The sequence below is a fragment of the Neodiprion lecontei genome, chromosome 1, assembly GCF_021901455.1.
Source record: "Neodiprion lecontei isolate iyNeoLeco1 chromosome 1, iyNeoLeco1.1, whole genome shotgun sequence".
Classification (NCBI taxonomy): Eukaryota; Metazoa; Arthropoda; class Insecta; order Hymenoptera; family Diprionidae; genus Neodiprion; species Neodiprion lecontei.
In genome coordinates this window covers 24,730,236-24,748,857 of record NC_060260.1, presented here as the reverse complement: position 1 = coordinate 24,748,857, position 18,622 = coordinate 24,730,236, and the positions used below count along the sequence as shown (strand labels likewise).

The 18,622-nt window shown below is 37.6% G+C and overlaps 1 protein-coding gene across 8 annotated transcripts in view; it reads right to left on the bottom strand.

Moving 5' to 3' along the window:
- Positions 1-9,393: 9,393 nt before the first annotated feature.
- The window catches only part of LOC107223666 (zinc finger protein 2 homolog), a 34,036-nt gene continuing 24,807 nt past the window's right edge, over positions 9,394-18,622 (bottom strand). For 5 of the 8 annotated variants that reach the window (XM_046732085.1, XM_046732112.1, XM_046732090.1 and 2 more), the window contains 8 exons: positions 15,804-18,506; positions 15,487-15,637; positions 14,158-15,069; positions 13,879-13,983; positions 13,601-13,762; positions 13,245-13,510; positions 13,077-13,157; positions 9,394-12,965 (listed from right to left, as the gene is read on the bottom strand). In XM_046732085.1, the coding sequence (XP_046588041.1) occupies positions 12,659-12,965; positions 13,077-13,157; positions 13,245-13,510; positions 13,601-13,762; positions 13,879-13,983; positions 14,158-15,069; positions 15,487-15,627 (1,974 nt within the window). In that variant the 5' untranslated portion in view covers positions 15,628-15,637; positions 15,804-18,506 and the 3' untranslated portion in view covers positions 9,394-12,658. The remainder of the gene's footprint in view (positions 12,966-13,076; positions 13,158-13,244; positions 13,511-13,600; positions 13,763-13,878; positions 13,984-14,157; positions 15,070-15,486; positions 15,638-15,803; positions 18,507-18,622) is intronic. The other 3 variants (XM_046732121.1, XM_046732127.1, XM_046732096.1) reach the window with 3 other exon arrangements.

Below are 18,622 nucleotides of genomic sequence, written 5' to 3'. Positions count from 1 at the left end.
AAGCCGAAATTCAGTAGCTGTCAGTCCGCTAATAAAATTTCTCGACTTCCAGGATAAGCGCTCCGTGGTTCCTGGTTCATGTTTACAATAAATTATTTCAATTCGTTTTTCGCGCAAGCCGAAATTCAGTAGCTGTCAGTCCGCTAATAAAATTTCTCGACTTCCAGGATAAGCGCTCCGTGGTTCCTGGTTCATGTTTACAATAAATTATTTCAATTCGTTTTTCGCGCAAGCCGAAATTCAGTAGCTGTCAGTACGCTAATAAAATTTCTATTACTTTATAATCTTCTCATAATCTTCTTGGTAAAATACGTCGATAAAAAAATTATATTAAACCCTACACTTGAAGGTGTTCGGAGTTGGACGAGGAGGAGGACGAGGAAGATAAGGAGATGAAGGTGGACGAGGACTTGTGCTCGGTGAGTAAAACACTTTTATAATATTTGATGGAAATTGTAATTATATTTGATCCAAAATATTTCAAACTAGTCATGTTTACATTAAATTATTTCAATTCATTTTTCGCGCAAGCACATATTCAGTAGCTGTGAATAAGCTTATACAATTTATTATATTATTGAACAATTAATTAATTATATCAATCCTTATACAATATTTTTGATGTGTTCCTATACTGAAAATATTTACATTAAATTATTTCAATTCATTTTTCGCGCAAGCACATATTCAGTAGCTGTAAATAAGCTTATACAATTTATTATATTATTGAACAATTAATTAATTATATCAATCCTTATACAATATTTTTGATGTGTTCCTATACTGAAAATATTTACATTAAATTATTTCAATTCATTTTTCGCGCAAGCACGTATTCAGTAGCTGTGAATAAGCTTATACAATTTATTATATTATTGAACAATTAATTAATTATATCAATCCTTATACAATATTTTTGATGTGTTCCTATACTGAAAATATTTACATTAAATTATTTCAATTCATTTTTCGCGCAAGCACGTATTCAGTAGCTGTGAATAAGCTTATACAATTTATTATATTATTGAACAATTAATTAATTATATCAATCCTTATACAATATTTTTGATGTGTTCCTATACTGAAAATATTTACATTAAATTATTTCAATTCATTTTTCGCGCAAGCACATATTCAGTAGCTGTGAATAAGCTTATACAATTTATTATATTATTGAACAATTAATTAATTATATCAATCCTTATACAATATTTTTGATGTGTTCCTATACTGAAAATATTTACATTAAATTATTTCAATTCATTTTTCGCGCAAGCACATATTCAGTAGCTCTGAATAAGCTTATACAATTTATTCTACTATCAATTGATTAATTAATTATATTAATCCTTACACAATATTTTTGATGTGTTCTTATACTGAAAATATTTATTACTATTCCAGGTATAACCCGAGGTGGTTGGCGGTGGTTGGAGGTGGTCGGAGGTGGACGAGGTGGACCAGGAGGAGGACGAGGACCCGGAGGCGGACGAGGTGGACGAGGAGGAGGCGGCGTGGGTCGTGGGAGAGGAGGGGCGGGGGAGGGGAAGGGAAGGGGCAGAGGTGGGCGGGGAAGGGGGTGAGGTGGGAAGGGAAGGGCGAGGGGAGGGGGAAGGGGGTGGGGGAAGGGGAAGGGGTGGGGTGGGAAGGGGGAGGGGTTAGGGAGGGGGAGGGGGAGGGGGAGGGGCAGGGGAGGGGGAGGGGGAGGGGGGGGGGGAGGGGGAGGGGGAGGGGGAGTGGGAGGGCGGGAGGGAGGGAGGGAAGGGCGGGAGGGCCGGGGGGGCGGGAGGGAGGGAGGGAAGGGCGGGAGGGCCGGGGAGGGCGGATGTCAGTGCGAACCCGTTGAAGTTAATAGAGCATAGAGCAGAACCGCCCGCCCCCGGCCCTCCCGCCCTTCCCTCCCTCCCTCCCACCCTTCCCTCCCTCCCTCCCGCCCTCCCTCCCTCCCACTCCCCCTCCCCTCCGCCTCCCCCTCCCCCTACCCTCCCCTCCCCCTCCCCACCCCTCCCCTTCCCACCCCCTCCCCCTCCCCCTTCCCACCCCTCCCCTTCCCCTTCCCCCACCCCCTTCCCCCTCCCCTCGCCCTTCCCTTCCCACCTCACCCCCTTCCCCGCCCACCTCTGCCCCTTCCCCTCCCCCGCCCCTCCTCTCCCACGACCCACGCCACCTCCTCCTCGTCCACCTCGTCCGCCTCCGGGTCCTCGTCCTCCTCCTGGTCCACCTCGTCCACCTCCGACCACCTCCAACCACCGCCAACCACCTCGGGTTATACCTGGAATAATAATAAATATTTTCAGTATAAGAACACATCAAAAATATTGTGTAAGGATTAATATAATTAATTAATCAATTGATAGTAGAATAAATTGTATAAGCTTATTCAGAGCTACTGAATATGTGCTTGCGCGAAAAATGAATTGAAATAATTTAATGTAAATATTTTCAGTATAGGAACACATCAAAAATATTGTATAAGGATTGATATAATTAATTAATTGTTCAATAATATAATAAATTGTATAAGCTTATTCACAGCTACTGAATATGTGCTTGCGCGAAAAATGAATTGAAATAATTTAATGTAAATATTTTCAGTATAGGAACACATCAAAAATATTGTATAAGGATTGATATAATTAATTAATTGTTCAATAATATAATAAATTGTATAAGCTTATTCACAGCTACTGAATATGTGCTTGCGCGAAAAATGAATTGAAATAATTTAATGTAAACATGACTAGTTTGAAATATTTTGGATCAAATATAATTACAATTTCCATCAAATATTATAAAAGTGTTTTACTCACCGAGCACAAGTCCTCGTCCACCTTCATCTCCTTATCTTCCTCGTCCTCCTCCTCGTCCAACTCCGAACACCTTCAAGTGTAAGGTTTAATATAATTTTTTTATCGACGTATTTACCAAGAAGATTATGAGAAGATTATAAAGTAATAGAAATTTTATTAGCGGACTGACAGCTGCTGAATTTCGGCTTGCGCGAAAAACGAATTGAAATAATTTATTGTAAACATGAACCAGGAACCACGGAGCGCTTATCCTGGAAGTCGAGAAATTTTATTAGCGGACTGACAGCTGCTGAATTTCGGCTTGCGCGAAAAACGAATTGAAATAATTTATTGTAAACATGAATCAGGAACCACGGAGCGCTTATCCTGGAAGTCGAGAAATTTTATTAGCGGACTGACAGCTGCTGAATTTCGGCTTGCGCGAAAAACGAATTGAAATAATTTATTGTAAACATGAACCAGGAACCACGGAGCGCTTATCCTGGAAGTCGAGAAATTTTATTAGCGGACTGACAGCTGCTGAATTTCGGCTTGCGCGAAAAACGAATTGAAATAATTTATTGTAAACATGAACCAGGAACCACGGAGCGCTTATCCTGGAAGTCGAGAAATTTTATTAGCGGACTGACAGCTGCTGAATTTCGGCTTGCGCGAAAAACGAATTGAAATAATTTATTGTAAACATGAACCAGGAACCACGGAGCGCTTATCCTGGAAGTCGAGAAATTTTATCAGCGGACTGACAGCTGCTGAATTTCGGCTTGCGCGAAAAACGAATTGAAATAATTTATTGTAAACATGAATCAGGAACCACGGAGCGCTTATCCTGGAAGTCGAGTTTCACCGCGTAGCGGACCCGCGCAGAAACTACACAGTGCTTGGTCAAAAGTCACGGGGTCGCGAACCTGTACAGCCGGAACTACGCAAAATTACTCCCGAAGGTCAAAAGTCATCAGGTCAAGTACCTGGACAGCCAAAACTGCGGAGCGCTTGTTCTGGAAGTCGAGTTTCTGCAAGTAGTGGACCTTGAGCGCAAAAACTACGGAGCGCGTGTCCTGAAAGTCGTGTTTTACCAGGTAGCGGACCTGGAGTAAAGAAATTACGGAGCGCGTGTCCTGAAAGTCGTGTTTTACCAGGTAGCGGACCTGGAGTAAAGAAATTACGGAGCGCGTGTCCTGAAAGTCGTGTTTTACCAGGTAGCGGACCTGGAGTAAAGAAATTACGGAGCGCGTGTCCTGAAAGTCGTGTTTTACCAGGTAGCGGACCTGGAGTAAAGAAATTACGGAGCGCGTGTCCTGAAAGTCGTGTTTTACCAGGTAGCGGACCTGGAGTAAAGAAATTACGGAGCGCGTGTCCTGAAAGTCGTGTTTTACCAGGTAGCGGACCTGGAGTAAAGAAATTACGGAGCGCGTGTCCTGAAAGTCGTGTTTTACCAGGTAGCGGACCTGGAGTAAAGAAATTACGGAGCGCGTGTCCTGGAAGTCGTGTTTCACCGCGTAGCTGACCCGAAGCGCGGGATCCGGGAGGTTGAGAACCCGGTACTCGAAATACGTAGCGGACCCGAAGCGCGGGATCCGGGAAGTTGAGAACCCGGTACTCGAAATTTGCGGAGCGCGACTCTCATCCGTCCGCTCTACTGCGCGGTTCGTTCCAGACTGAGGAATTCGGCTAGCTGATTTTGAATTGGTGACGTCACTTTCTGGACATCCGACATCCAAACTTTGGTTTCGACCTTTAATACTCTGTATGATGATGTGTGATGTATGATGTATGATGTATGATGTATGATGTATGATATGTGAGGTATGATGTATGATGTACGATGATATGATATGATGTATAATTATTTTAGTTTTCACATTTCATACAAGAAATACGCACTTTATCTCTCCTGCCGATTCCAGACTCAAGCGGCCAGGCCCTTCGATGGTCAGCCGTTGACTGAAGATATATTCTTCAGTGAACGGGTCGGCTAATAACGCTGCCGTTCTGCGACAGTTGGATGATGAAAAATTTTGCTCGTATCTTTCAAATGTGTGTTAAAATACACTCGAAGTGTTAAGAAGCTTCGTTCTTTCTCTCCCTATCACCTTTTTAGGTCTTTAAATCACTACGCAGCTTTAAATACTGTCTCATATACGAAGCATCCATTTCGTCTCGTTCAAAATTAGCGCATCCGTGATGTATTACAGTTAATCTGAATTTTTTTCCATCCGAATACTTTACGAAAAACAATTCTGCTCCTCCACCCAACGCAGATACTTCACTTGCGACCAGCTAAAACAGCGTTTCGATTCTATGCCTATGAAAATTCAAGATCGAGAGAGCAAATGAAAAGTTGTTGGAATAATTTTGAATATTAGTGTTATGGGATACATCGAGCGCGTGTCGAATAGAATCCCATTTCGAAATGAATAATTCTTCTCTTTTCATATCATAGCTAATCTAGTAATATAGGTAAATAGGATGGTTGGAGGTGTTCGGAAATGGTAGGAGGTGGTCGGCGCTGGCAGAAGGTGATAGGGGGTGGTCGAAAGTGGCCATTGATGGTCGGAGGTGGCAGGGGGAGGTAGGAGGTGTTCGAAAATGGTAGGACATTTCAAAAGTTAAAGTCGACGATGATCCGGTGCATCAATTTTATCGTTACAGATTTTCGTTTCCCACGAGGCATAGAGTATTCAACAACGATAATGCAGTCCTTAAAATTCATCATTCATCTCTGTCTGGAAAGCTAATTCGCAAGGCGTGGTATTCTAGATATGTCAAAACTAAGCTAGCGGCACGTGTTTGCATTATTAGAAAAATACCCGTACTCTACATACACTGTTTCTAATCTTTTGCTACATTTGGTTTAATCCCCATGCTTCCACAGCACGAATAGTCGGAAATGTTTCTGATTATCCATAATAAAATAAAAGAAGTAACAAAGCTTAAATTTATTGTTAAAGCTCTAATGAATACATAAAACTGCGGTCGAATTCATTTATTATTTGCACATGACCTCTGTACATTTGATAAATTATTCCTAAATACATTGAAACATATGTATTTATGATGAAATATCACGCAATAGGCTGTGTAAACTATAAACTATAATTTCTATCAAATAGCTGCTTTTATGTCAACAGGGCTTTGAGACTCAGTTAAGTTGGATCTCGATTTTTGCTATCGTATGTAGGACATTGGGTTACAAGAACAAATGCGAATTACGAAGAACTCCGTATTAGAGTTAAGGATATTTTAGTTCAAGTATACCTATACACAGAAATCCGTATGTGAATATACTAAAACCTCTGTGTTTATTGTAAAAATCTAGTTTTAAACATGTGTATATATGTATATACACATGCATATGTATAGATATACATATATACACATACATGTACATAAATAATTGCCAAGAAATTAGAAACACTCATAACTTGTCGCAAATAGAGTAAAACGTAAGGTTAATAATATACAAATTACACAAGCGCACCATAAAACGTGGCAAGGGTAATCCTAGTGCAGTGATTGTATAAACTGAAGAAATATACATTTACATATACATGATATAAATTAATAGACTAGAAAAGAGTATTTAGAGAGCTTATCTAATTCCGATCTTGTCACAATAGATCATTAACATAATCAATGTACGGTTAAAGCTGTGTTAGCTACATTCACTATTAGAGATAATATTTTTTATCCATTTTTATAGTTAGTTAATTTCTTTCAAAATCTTTAACATTACAGAAAGTAGGTACGATGCCAGACCTTATATACCAACAATGAATATTCATGGAGGCTATATTCATAAATACTTACAAAAGTAAGCTAATATTAATAATAATAATACTCAGCTATTAAAGTTTCGCTGAGCGCTCCGACCAAGGATTCCATTTCACCGAGAAACTCTGTTAATTGGCCAGTTGACAGCTGACGCAGTTCTGAAATCAATTGTCAACATGAAATTCCAACTTCAATCAAGACCGTGCAAACATAGATGTTTTGATACAAATGAAGACAAGGCGATATTAGTATACAAGTTAAGAATTTTTGATCTTATTACTTTCTTCGTAGAATGGTGATCCTAGAACCTCCTTACTTCTTTCCAAAGTTTCATCCACATCCAGTAGAGATCCTTCGGAGTCAGCAGACCGTTCCATTGACGGACTTTCCTGCAATGCGGAATATTAAAAATTAGTTATATCTTGCAATTACAACGTTGAAGAAAAATGGTTAAGATATAAACGCCAGTTAAGAAAGTTCCTGACTAAAATTACTCTGAGTAAATAATATGATTTAAAAAGAGCAGAAAAAGGCGGCAGGGTGTGGTAGGAGGTGGACGGAGATGGTTGTGGTGTTTGGCGGGGGCAGGAGGGGGTAGGAAGTGTTTGGCGGTGGTTGCAAGTGAGCGGCGGTATTCGAGGAAGTCGAGGACGACGAGGATAACGAGGCGGCGGAGGAAGAAGAGGACGGGGACGAGGTGGACGAAGAGGACGAAGGTGGTCGGAGGTGGTTGACTACTTCTGATACTAATTCTTCTCCTGATTCTACACCTACTCTTGATCCTTCTCCTATTTGTACTTCTACTGCTACTCCTACTCCTACTCCTGATCCCACTTCTGATCCTACTCCTACTCCTACTACCACTCCTGATCCTATTCCTGATCCTACTCCTACTCCTCCTTCTGATCCTACTCCTACTCCTCCTTCTGATCCTACTCCTATTCCTACTCCTGATCCTACTCCTATTCCTACTCCTGATCCCGATCCTAATTCATCAAATATTATAAAAATATTATTCTCACCGTGCACAAATCCTCGTCCTTATCGTCCATCTTGTTCTCCTCGTCTTCCTCGTCCTCCGAGAGTCGAGTTTCACGAGGTAGTGGACCTGGAGCGCAGAAAATACGGAGCGCTTGTCCTGGAAGTCGAGTTTCACCAGGTGGGCCACCTGGAGCGCAGAAACTACGGAGCGCTCGTTCCTGAAAGTCGAGTTTCACCAGGTAGTGGACCTGGAGCGCAGAAAATACGGAGCGCTTGTCCTGGAAGTCGAGTTTCACCAGGTGGGCCACCTGGAGCGCAGAAACTACGGAGCGCTCGTTCCTGAAAGTCGAGTTTCACCAGGTAGTGGACCTGGAGCGCAGAAAATACGGAGCGCTTGTCCTGGAAGTCGAGTTGCACCAGGAAGCGGCCCCGGAGCGCAGAAACCAGGAAGTAGAGAACCCGGTTCTCGAAATCTGCGGAGCGCGATTCTCATACGTCCGCTCTACTGCGCGGTTGTTTCCATACTGAGGAATTCTGCTAGCTGATATTTCGAGAAAAGAAATTTTGGGTGACGTCACTTTCTAAACATCCGAACGTCCAAACTCTGGTTTCGATCTCTCATACTATGTATGATGCATGATGTACAATATGACATGATGTATAATGAATTTCGCTTTTACATTTCAGACAAGAATTATGCACTTCATCTTTCCTGCCGATTCGAGACTCAAGTGACTAGGCCCTTCGATGGTCAGCCTTTGACTCAAGATATATTCTTAAAAAAAAAAAAAAAATCGCCGGCAATCACCTTTTTTAGTCTTTAAATCAGGATATTGCATTAAATACTGTCTCATATACGGAGCATCCATTTCATCTGGATCAAAACTAGCGCATCCGTCATATATTACAGTAACTCTGAATTTTTTCCATTCGAACACTTTTCGAAAAACAATTCTGCTTCGCTACCCAACCTAGATACTTCACTTGCGACTAGCTAAAACACCGTTTTGATTCTGTGCCTACGAAAATTCAAGTCGATAGAGCAAATGAAAAGTTGTTGGAATAATTATGAATATTAATGTTATGGAATACATCGAGCGCGTGTCGAACAGAATCCCATTTCGAAATGAATAATTCTTATATTTTCATATCATAGCCGTAATATTGTAGATAATCTAGTCTGTTTCCTGAAAAATTATAAAATTTATAGTATGGATCGTAAATGGATCATATTATATATATTAATATCGTACATGGACCGCATATACATATATACTTCTTGGTCCCTGCATCATTATTACATCTGATCTATTATTATTTATGATCTATGTATACATTTTTTCCTCGAGTACCTATACTTTAATTAAATCACTGTTTTGCCACGAATTTTGGAATAAATTTATTCTTATTATTAATTTCTTGTAACGCTGCAAGTCGGTAAGTGCACACAGGCTAAGTACTGGCTTGGGCTTACCATTACGGAGACTGTGTCACTCGGAAGGTGTATGCAGCCAGCATCACGTCGAAATCGGTAACTCTCTGATGTTCTGCAATAAGTTCTCAACTCTATCATTGGAACAACTCAGGGAGCGCAAGCGCACGACGAATTTGTTTGTCACAACAAAGCCCATTAGGGAAACTGTTTTTATTCTCCTCAGTCAACGCTTGAAGTAAAACACTTCAGTCTTTGAATCGTTTCAAATGACCCTTTTCAGGCCAATTCAACCCCGGACATAGCAAAAAAGAAATTTCAAAGATCGTAGCACCAACTGCCCACAAAATACAAAGAAAATACAAAGGAATGGTTTAATTCATTCATTTGTTTCAATGCTGGTAACATCAAATAGTAACAATACAATAATAGCATGCTTATCGTTTCCTGCAGAGAAGCATTGCACCTGCACGGAGGCCGAAGCTTGAACTCTATGTACAAACTTAATAATAACTACTTCATATGACAGTTTTCATATTCTGCATAAGGCTATGTATACATATTGCACTTCTTTTTCCTTATAAAACAGTTCGAATACTTATGAAATGTTAAATACTTATTTTACATTTCTTTTTGTCTTCCACAACAACAATATGTGACAGCTTAATATTACAGTACTATCACTAACTCAGAACACTTGTGCTATGATTGAGGCATATTGAATAAACTGAAACTAAATCATTAAACCTACGAGTTCATCTTTCCCCTTTCTTTGGAACGTTGGTCCAGCATTCTGTCTTTTCGGCCGTCACTTTTGATCTGTGGCTCATTCAGCAGGCGATAAATGTCCTCACTAGCAGGCATGCCTTTAGAGACACAGCATCGAAATCACATGCAGTATGGATTGTAGCCTGCCCTGCTTAAACTGACACCTGAGCACTTTTCCTAAGATTAAAGTGTAATAAACACACTGAAACTGAGCTGAAAGAAACTTCGTAGCGATGAATTCGTCATTTTCCTTCCCCATCTTTTTGGCACCCTGGCGCAAATCTTGTATGTTTCGGTCATTCCTTTTATTCCGTTATTCGTTGCGAGTCAAGACTGCGCACAATCGATTCCTCACGCAAAATTAGGTCGACATATTGCATCAAAAAAATTGATTTCAGCATCATCAAAATTTATATGAGTTATAAATGGGTTTCTTGGAACATAGAATAAAAGTGTATTTGTGAGAGGTGCAATAGATCTACATACTGGGAGAAAACATTGATTAAAAAAAATATTTCTTCGGTCAGCGATTGATATCCGTTGTAGAAATACATACATATACATTAGACTTGTCCTTAAGAAGGGCAAAATCGAATTTTAATGGTCTTACCCCCCAAATTGGTTCGTAATAATTAAAAAAAAATGTCCGAATTTTTAAAAAACTTTTCCCTCCATATTTACCCACGCCTAGGAAGCCTTACTTTTTCCCATAAGAAAAGCATTGGTTTTTCGGGATTTTTAATCGCTTTTTACCGCTGCCGTAATTTTTAGCTAAAAAATCGCAAATTCTCAGAAAATATTGACAGTTATGTTACCTTTTTGTCCAATTTTTTGGAATTCGATACAAGCATTTTTGGGCTAGATCGATCACATCTTCATTCTCTGTATGTTGCGAAAAACACGGAAAAAAGTCGATCGATATAGCCCAAAAATGCTTGTATCGTTTCAATTTCTTCGCAAATTTTGGGATGAAGTCTTTCGTCTTGCTTCACCCGTTTCCAAAATCACTTATATTTGCACATCTAAAGTTCTGAAGCTAAGTGTTTCGAAATTTTTCAAACTTTTAACTTTCATTAGTTTGAGTCGAGGTTTGAGTAAAATTTAGAGTACAAGTTTCTGATGTATCTCAGATTTTTGTAACACTAAATATTCCAAAACAGATATTTTCATAAGATAAGGATGCTTATGATGGTTTGTGATAACGTGATCTGCATGTTTCAATTACAACCCCACAAGATTGCTATCCATAAGAGGCAGGTGATACGTTTAATGCAATAGGTAAACCGTTACAAATAAGTGCAAAGAAATTCTCGGGTTCTACTTTCGATCACAGTTTTCGGTATTCTTTTTATTGCAGGTGGCTACAAACAACATATAGATCTCTTCTTGAACAGCCTCTTCAACTCTTTCAACTCCACCTTTCGGACACGTAACATAATATATAATACATTCTGAACTCTCGAAATTAAATAAATGAGCAACAGCGCAAAGTGTAGGTATTATACTAGCTTCAATTTCCTTTGATGTGGAATAGCAGATTATAACTATGTGTTTCGGCAAAGTAGCAATGTAAGAGTTCAATTGAAAGTAATATTTCGCGCAAGATCGATGTTTCACCGTAAACTGTGCAATATTACGATCAAACAATAATTTTCATCACTCTGAACGTTAAACACGTTTTGATTACACAATTCAGAACTGGTAGAAATGAATTATAGAAAAAATTGGAAAAAAAAATGTAAAAATCATATTTCTTGTAAATCTGAATTTGCAGGCAAACGGTCTTAGCGTTTTCTTATTGGGACCTTCGACCGCCCAAAAAAAAAAAATTACCAAAATCTTTGTTGGGTCATTGAGAAGCATTCCTTGTTAGTGCCAGTTGACCACAGACTCAGTGAGTGCAATCACCTGAGTAACACAAATCATATCAGAGTCAATTGCTCATCATTTGTAACTTCAATTTATAATCTGTAGTACACCATATTTCCATTGTTCGCGTTCAGTTAGACATTACCTGTCGCTTGGGTCAGCAGTGCGATGTAATCTCATTATTTATATGCTGAGATTGATTGAGATGAAGTTCATCACTTTGAGTCATGCATCACACTGACTTGTTACGTCAAAGCACAGATCAGTCATCTCTCATTTGGTTGCCATATCAGCCAGCCATGTAATAGATAAATAAAGAATAATCACAAATGATCCTATACTATTAATTAGCCTAAGAAGTTATCTTTAATCAAAACTTACAGTGCAAACGTACATATTTCAGGAATTTTCATCGATCTGTTGCAAAATTTTCTATACACATTATTGATCACGTTTAGTACGATATTAATATTAAACACATTGTAAATAACAATTAAAATGTACATTTAGACGTTGTAGTAATGTACAGGTATAATTAACTCCTTAGCAGTCAGGCGAAAATGAGATTGTCTTGCCACTTTTGTATTGGAAAAAAAATTTCGGAGATTTATCCTATAATTCAGCGACCTCAAAAATGATGATTTACAGTCAAATCGATGTAGTAAAAACATGTCTTTTCTTCAAATGCCCACATATGTATCATGACACAAAAGTGGCACGACTTTTCTGCACATATGTGTCGCTGACAGTCAAGGGGTTCATAAATGAATTCTTGTTATTTCTATAATCAAGAATACGGAGCTCTACGAAATTTTTTCCCTTGAATTGTTTCAAGCAAGTCCATTCTTATGAAAATATGTTGAATTTTTCACGTCGTATTTTAAAATTCAATATAGCTCAACAGAAAGATAACATGATAATTCCTTATGTACAAAAGTAGAGTTAAACCTTCGGCCGGATTTCAAAATTTAAGATATACGTTCAATTGTTTTAAAATTAATAGTAGTACACAAGTCAATGGAAAATGTTAAAGTTTCTGTGCTGCAGCACCATATCCATCGATTTGCAAATCTTCTTGCACTGTTTTCCTTCTGGGAAAACTCAAGCGAACTTCACCATTTGCGTGTCTCGCACGATGCCGTTTCATGTCTCCTAATTGTGTAAACCTAAACAAACAGATGTCACAAGCATAGGGACGCACTCCGTCATGAATACGCATGTGCACATTGAGGTGCGCCTTCCTCAGGAAACGTTTGCCGCATTTTGAACATGGGTGCTTCCGTTCTTCATTGGGAACATGTATTTGCACATGGGTGGTCAAGTTCTGTTTGTAACTGTAACAGAAGATTCAAATTTTTTCTTTTACCCTGTTTTTGTATAAGAAAACTGTAAGAATCGTGTAAAATTGAGTGAAAAAATATTTGTTGAAATGATGTTTGATTTACCTGAAGCATTTGCCGCAATGCTCACATACGTAACTTCCTTTTTTATGACGTTGAACATGAGCCCATCTGGCGGTATAACTTCTATAATGTGAAAGATTGAATAAAATTAATCATTAATACAAACGAATAAAATTAGCAAAGTAGATAAAACGATAGCAGTAAATATACCTGAAAGTCTTATCGCACAAATTACAGCTGTAGGGTTTTTCACCAGTGTGAATGCGTTCGTGATCAAGGATCGACTGATTGGTGGCAAGTTGTTTCCCACAAAATCTACAAACGTAGCAACTACTACTGTATTTTTTTGCAGGGTTTTTTAAATTTACTTCAATTTTATGAACGTCCTGCATATGATTGGTAAGTAGACGTATAGTTTGGAATATTTCTTCACACTGGGAGCACTTATGGCCAAAATGTTTCATTCTATGAGCCTTCTGTATAATTGAAAAAATAAAATTCAGTTCATTTATTGTTTATTACCCGAAAAAGCTTATGCATTAAAATTGCGTCGAAATTTATCTTACCATGTTAGATGAACGATGAAACATACGACCACAAACATCGCATTGATGAGGTCTAACTCCTTCATGAACAGATTGATTGTGTTCTTTCAATCTAACTCTGTCTCTAAAAGATCGATTGCATAGGGTGCATTTGAACTTGTCCCAGCATTCTGGATCGTGTACCTAAATAATTGACACTATAATTAATTATTATAATGTTTAAATCCCTCAACAACTTGTGGAGCTTTCATATCCCTTTTACTAATAAGCAACAGCTTCCCTTCAAAAATAATACTCACATTTCTATGTTTCTGGTAAAATTGTTGGTCCACAAATACTTTAGGACATGCGACACATTTATATACAGTTACATCAGGATCGTCCAGCATTTCCTTTTTATGTTTCTGAAATGTCATATTACAACTTGAGTAACAGATCAACGAAAATTCGTTCTTTCGTTTAATTTCAATTATTAATATCCATCAATTCCAATAGAGTACAAGAAACTGCACTAAACTATCTGAATAAAAAATTTTGTTACGCAACATTTAGTCAAATATGGCAAAATGATTACTCACCCTAAGATGATACGTAAGTTTGTGATGTGTTGAAAAACTGTTTTTACAATACTTGCAAGAATGAACAGAAAACTTTCTAGGACATGCCTTATCCATGTGGTGTTGCCATTGTGAACTGTTTGAAAATATTTTATCACACATGTCGCATACAAACCTTAAGTTAACTTTTTTGTACATATTATGAGCCGACCTTTTGTGTAAAAACAAGTCATAGACTGAATGACACCGTGTTTGGCAGGTATGGCATCTGGCAATTTTCCTTCTGTGAATACTGTAATGCTTAGGAAGGAGCTTTGAATTTTCTACGGTAATTTTGCATACTTTGCACATTACTTCCAGAGAATTTTTAGCCAGTTTTATTTCTGGTGTCACCGTCTCTGATGCAGTGCCTAAACGTTCCTCGTGAACATCTGATAAATCCATTGATTCAGATTTACATACAGCTAGTGAATTGTTGGCTTTTCGATTGGTACAGTTTGCACAGGTTGTGATTTCCCCGTAATGACTGGTTTCTTTATGCGCCAACAGATCTCTGGACTCTCGGTAACTATTGTCGCAAAAATTACATGGCCATTCCAATAGATGATCCTCTTCAATGTGGGTATCAAATATATTCATATCCTCGAATATCTTGTCACACAGGTCACATTTTATCGGAACTTTTAAACTTTCGTCAAATTCTTCTATGTATTGTTTGGATAGCTGACTACTATCTATTCTAACTGTAACTTCTTGTGCTATTTCTTCTGTATCGCTTTTCGCACCAGAACAATCTGGTTTATTCAATGATGCCAACTGTGATCGCAAAAGAGTATCAGTTTTTATAGAATCGACAATTAGTTTATAACTAATGTTCAAGTAAGAAAAGCAGTTTTGGCATACAAATAATGGTAACTCATCAGTCATCAGCACCTGTAAAAAATATAATATTAGATAAGTAGGCTGAGTGCGCTACTAATTGAACAATTCTATACAATTTTAGTGGCAAGTTATGTCAATTCGTTCAATACGCAAGAGAGCCCAAGAAACAATTTTGAGATTTTAAAAAATATACTGTAATATTAGTTTAAAAAGGAAAGTTAGTTTTGTCACAGACTTTTTACCATAAAATTGTGAACAGTCATAATTTTATCCGATGTACATGAATAACAGTCAGAACTCTGTGGAAAGTTACATAAATCGATCTAACCGAGAAGGCAAAAAAGGAGTCCGAAGATTTCGGATATTACAATGTTGATGTTATTCAAAAATAATTTAGTGGTGCTCAGGACTTTCTCGGTTGCCAAATATCTTTCTGGTTTGGATAAAAGTTTTCAAACCGTTGCTCACAATTATAGGTAGACATCTGCTTATTTTTTCAGCGACTGCAGAATTCTTGTCAGCGAAAATTGGAATATATCCCAAACCAGTTTTGGCGCACAAGCGGCACATTTCCACTAATTCTTTCTCTTCATTAGCTGTCCCTTCCATATTGCAATCACTGTCGGAAATATTGTAAGAATGATAAATAAATGAAAATTGTATGTGAAATGATTCAAGTCTCATTATGATACATAAAAAGAAATTCGGAAATAATTCCTGGTAGCTTAATTGCTTGTAGAAATGGGAAGATATTCCCATTTTGTTTTGACGAGTGTGTCGGTTACCTGAATGATGTGAACTTATGGAACACTCAGTAGCCGGAGCGTAGACCCGAATCCTTTCTTGAGACTTCAGTATTTTTACCGGATATTGTCAAGTTAAAAGTATATGTGAAAAGTTGCAGCACAACCTAGGTAGAAGTTCAAATAGTTTTCTGACACATGTGAAAGCCGTTTGTAAGAAACTTATCAAACAGTATGAACATGAAGCTATAATTCGGGCGGTAATCAAAGTTCTCTTTGACAGTATTCACAGTAGTGTTCTTACACTGGGACGAGATTGTTGTGTAAACAATGAGAAAACAATAGTGCGAGAAAATACTTTGTCTCCGGTTGTGATTATAGATATTGAAGCGTGATTGAAAATAAGTAAGGATAACTCATTTATTCTTTGATTTACGTGAGTTGTGGATCCACGAAATCTCGCATAATACGGTGGTCATTGATATAAATTTTGAGGTTAGAATAGGTAAGGTTGTTTCGAAAGGAAGAAAGATCCTGCTGGACATGTTGTAATTCGTTGCAAAATTCATTAACGTGATAAGATTATTATCGGCAATGCGACAAAGAGGTTTCACGTGAAAAAATTTCAATATAAACTGAGAACAACGTATAAACGATTATCGAAGCGTCTATAGGTTATGTTGTCACATTTTTGTGAATGTTTTTTTTCATTTAAGTATACATTAACCTCTCATTGAGTATTGGAACGGGAAGAAAAGTATCTATTCTTCGATTTTTATCGAGCCATAACTTTTTTAATCATATTTTATATACTTTTTATTTAAAGTAAATATAGACTTGAGTCCACGAGTCGGTTCAAGTTGATGGCTGGTTCGGTACATTGCACAATCGACATAGGCACGAATGAATTCGATTATCGATAGTCGCTTACAACTTTTCACTAATCAAGAAGATCCGACTGAAGCGAGGAAATACAAGACAATAAATATTTACTTTTACTTGCAGAAAGCATTTTATAATCAAAATCCAATGAAAATTTATTCAGTTTTACCTATACAGGACTTTCTTCGGCAAATGGTACATCGGTAAGTTTTTGGTGTAGCTTTTGGGTACTTTCATATAAACTGTCAGATTATCTGAATATCAATTGTGATCAACATATATTACACAGCCTATTCAGACTCAAAAATATTCGAAAAATACTTTTTCCTTGCGCAATCCGAAAGCGGTTTTTCTGTCAATTTTAATAAACTGCTTTATCAGCGGTCGATAAAGAATGAATCTGTATTATGACATAGTACTGCTTACGGTCTAAATTATACTCAATGTGAATTCTTCGGCCATCGAAATCATCGCTATAATATGTATTCATTTTCAAACATTAGAAATATTTCTGATTGAAAAATTGTGAATTTCTAGTCGAAGAACAACGGTAAGGTGCTATGTGAAGATGTTATTTCAGGAGTGCAGATTTTTTTGTTTTTTCGTGACAAGGATTATACATTCTATCGCTTATACGTGCCCGCGTAATGTAATTTGCAAATTTGATTTACAACAGCCTTTAACAGTGTCAATATCTCATTAGAGCAGAAAATGGGAAAATTGTTCATCTCTACCATATATTTAATAGAATCTAATAGCTCATGAAATAACGTTATAAAACTATGAAACTGCAGTAACAATTCGCTTTAGAAAAATACGGTTTACACCCTACAAATATGTACTACAATAACATTTTCTTTCTTATAACAATGAAATAAAAAATAGTACCTTTAACAAAATGAATTTGGTATTGTTACATAATTAACACTATGTAGATTATACACAAACAATATAATCACTGAAATGGATACAAGAGTAATTTGAGAATAATATTCAATAACAATATTAACTACCCACGTTCAAAATTAAGATAACGATCTACATCCAACGTACGGGATGTATATAGAAAAAATCTTTCTGATTATGTGATGGGGATTTGTACAATTGAAACATCGGTAGTCAATCCAACTGCCTGCCATGTTCCGTTGCCATATGACGTTTTAAATGCTCTGGTCTCTTATAATTGTTTGGACAAAACTTACAATGGTAAGGTCTTTGGTTGGAATGAGCGAATATATTGTGATAAAAAAGCGCCCATCGGCCTGCACATGCTTGATTGCAAAATTCACAAATAAACCCTTTTTCTACTTTTGTTCTATGATTTTTGTAATTCAATTTTTGTAAAGCTAAGAAGGCGTTTTTATAAATTTCTGTTTCGAATTTGCTTCGTTTCACGTGACCTGACAAATGTAATTCCAATTTATTCAACGATGATAGTGACTTTTTACAAGCACCACATTTGTACGGATGTTCTTTTTCTTTCCTTTTCTTTGTGTCTTTACGCTTTCGCGACCGTTTCTTGGAAGGTTTTTCGCTTAAATTATTATTGAACGTACTAATAATATCATCTACGTTTTGTGACTTTACACTGACTGAATTTGAAACAACTGGCTTTGCATTTAGATCTGGTGGTGGAATGTCCACAAAGTCCTTATTTATTTTTGTCTCCTCTCCTTGGTCGGCATTCCTATCTCTGTTAATATCTAGTTCGTTCACTACTTGATCAACGGTAGAATCTGGAGATGTGGATTTTTGTACCCAAATTATTTCACAGTCCAATGAATCTGTGGAGTATCCAGTTTCTTCACTTGAATCTTTGACTTCATCTGCTTTTTCCTCGTCTCGCAGATTGCAGAACTTTACCTATAAACGAGAAACAGGATGATTATGAATTGAAATGATTTTTTAAAATTATTTCACACTCTTATCAATCTTATAGGACACCTAAAACCATCACGATATCATTTTTTATCTTGAAA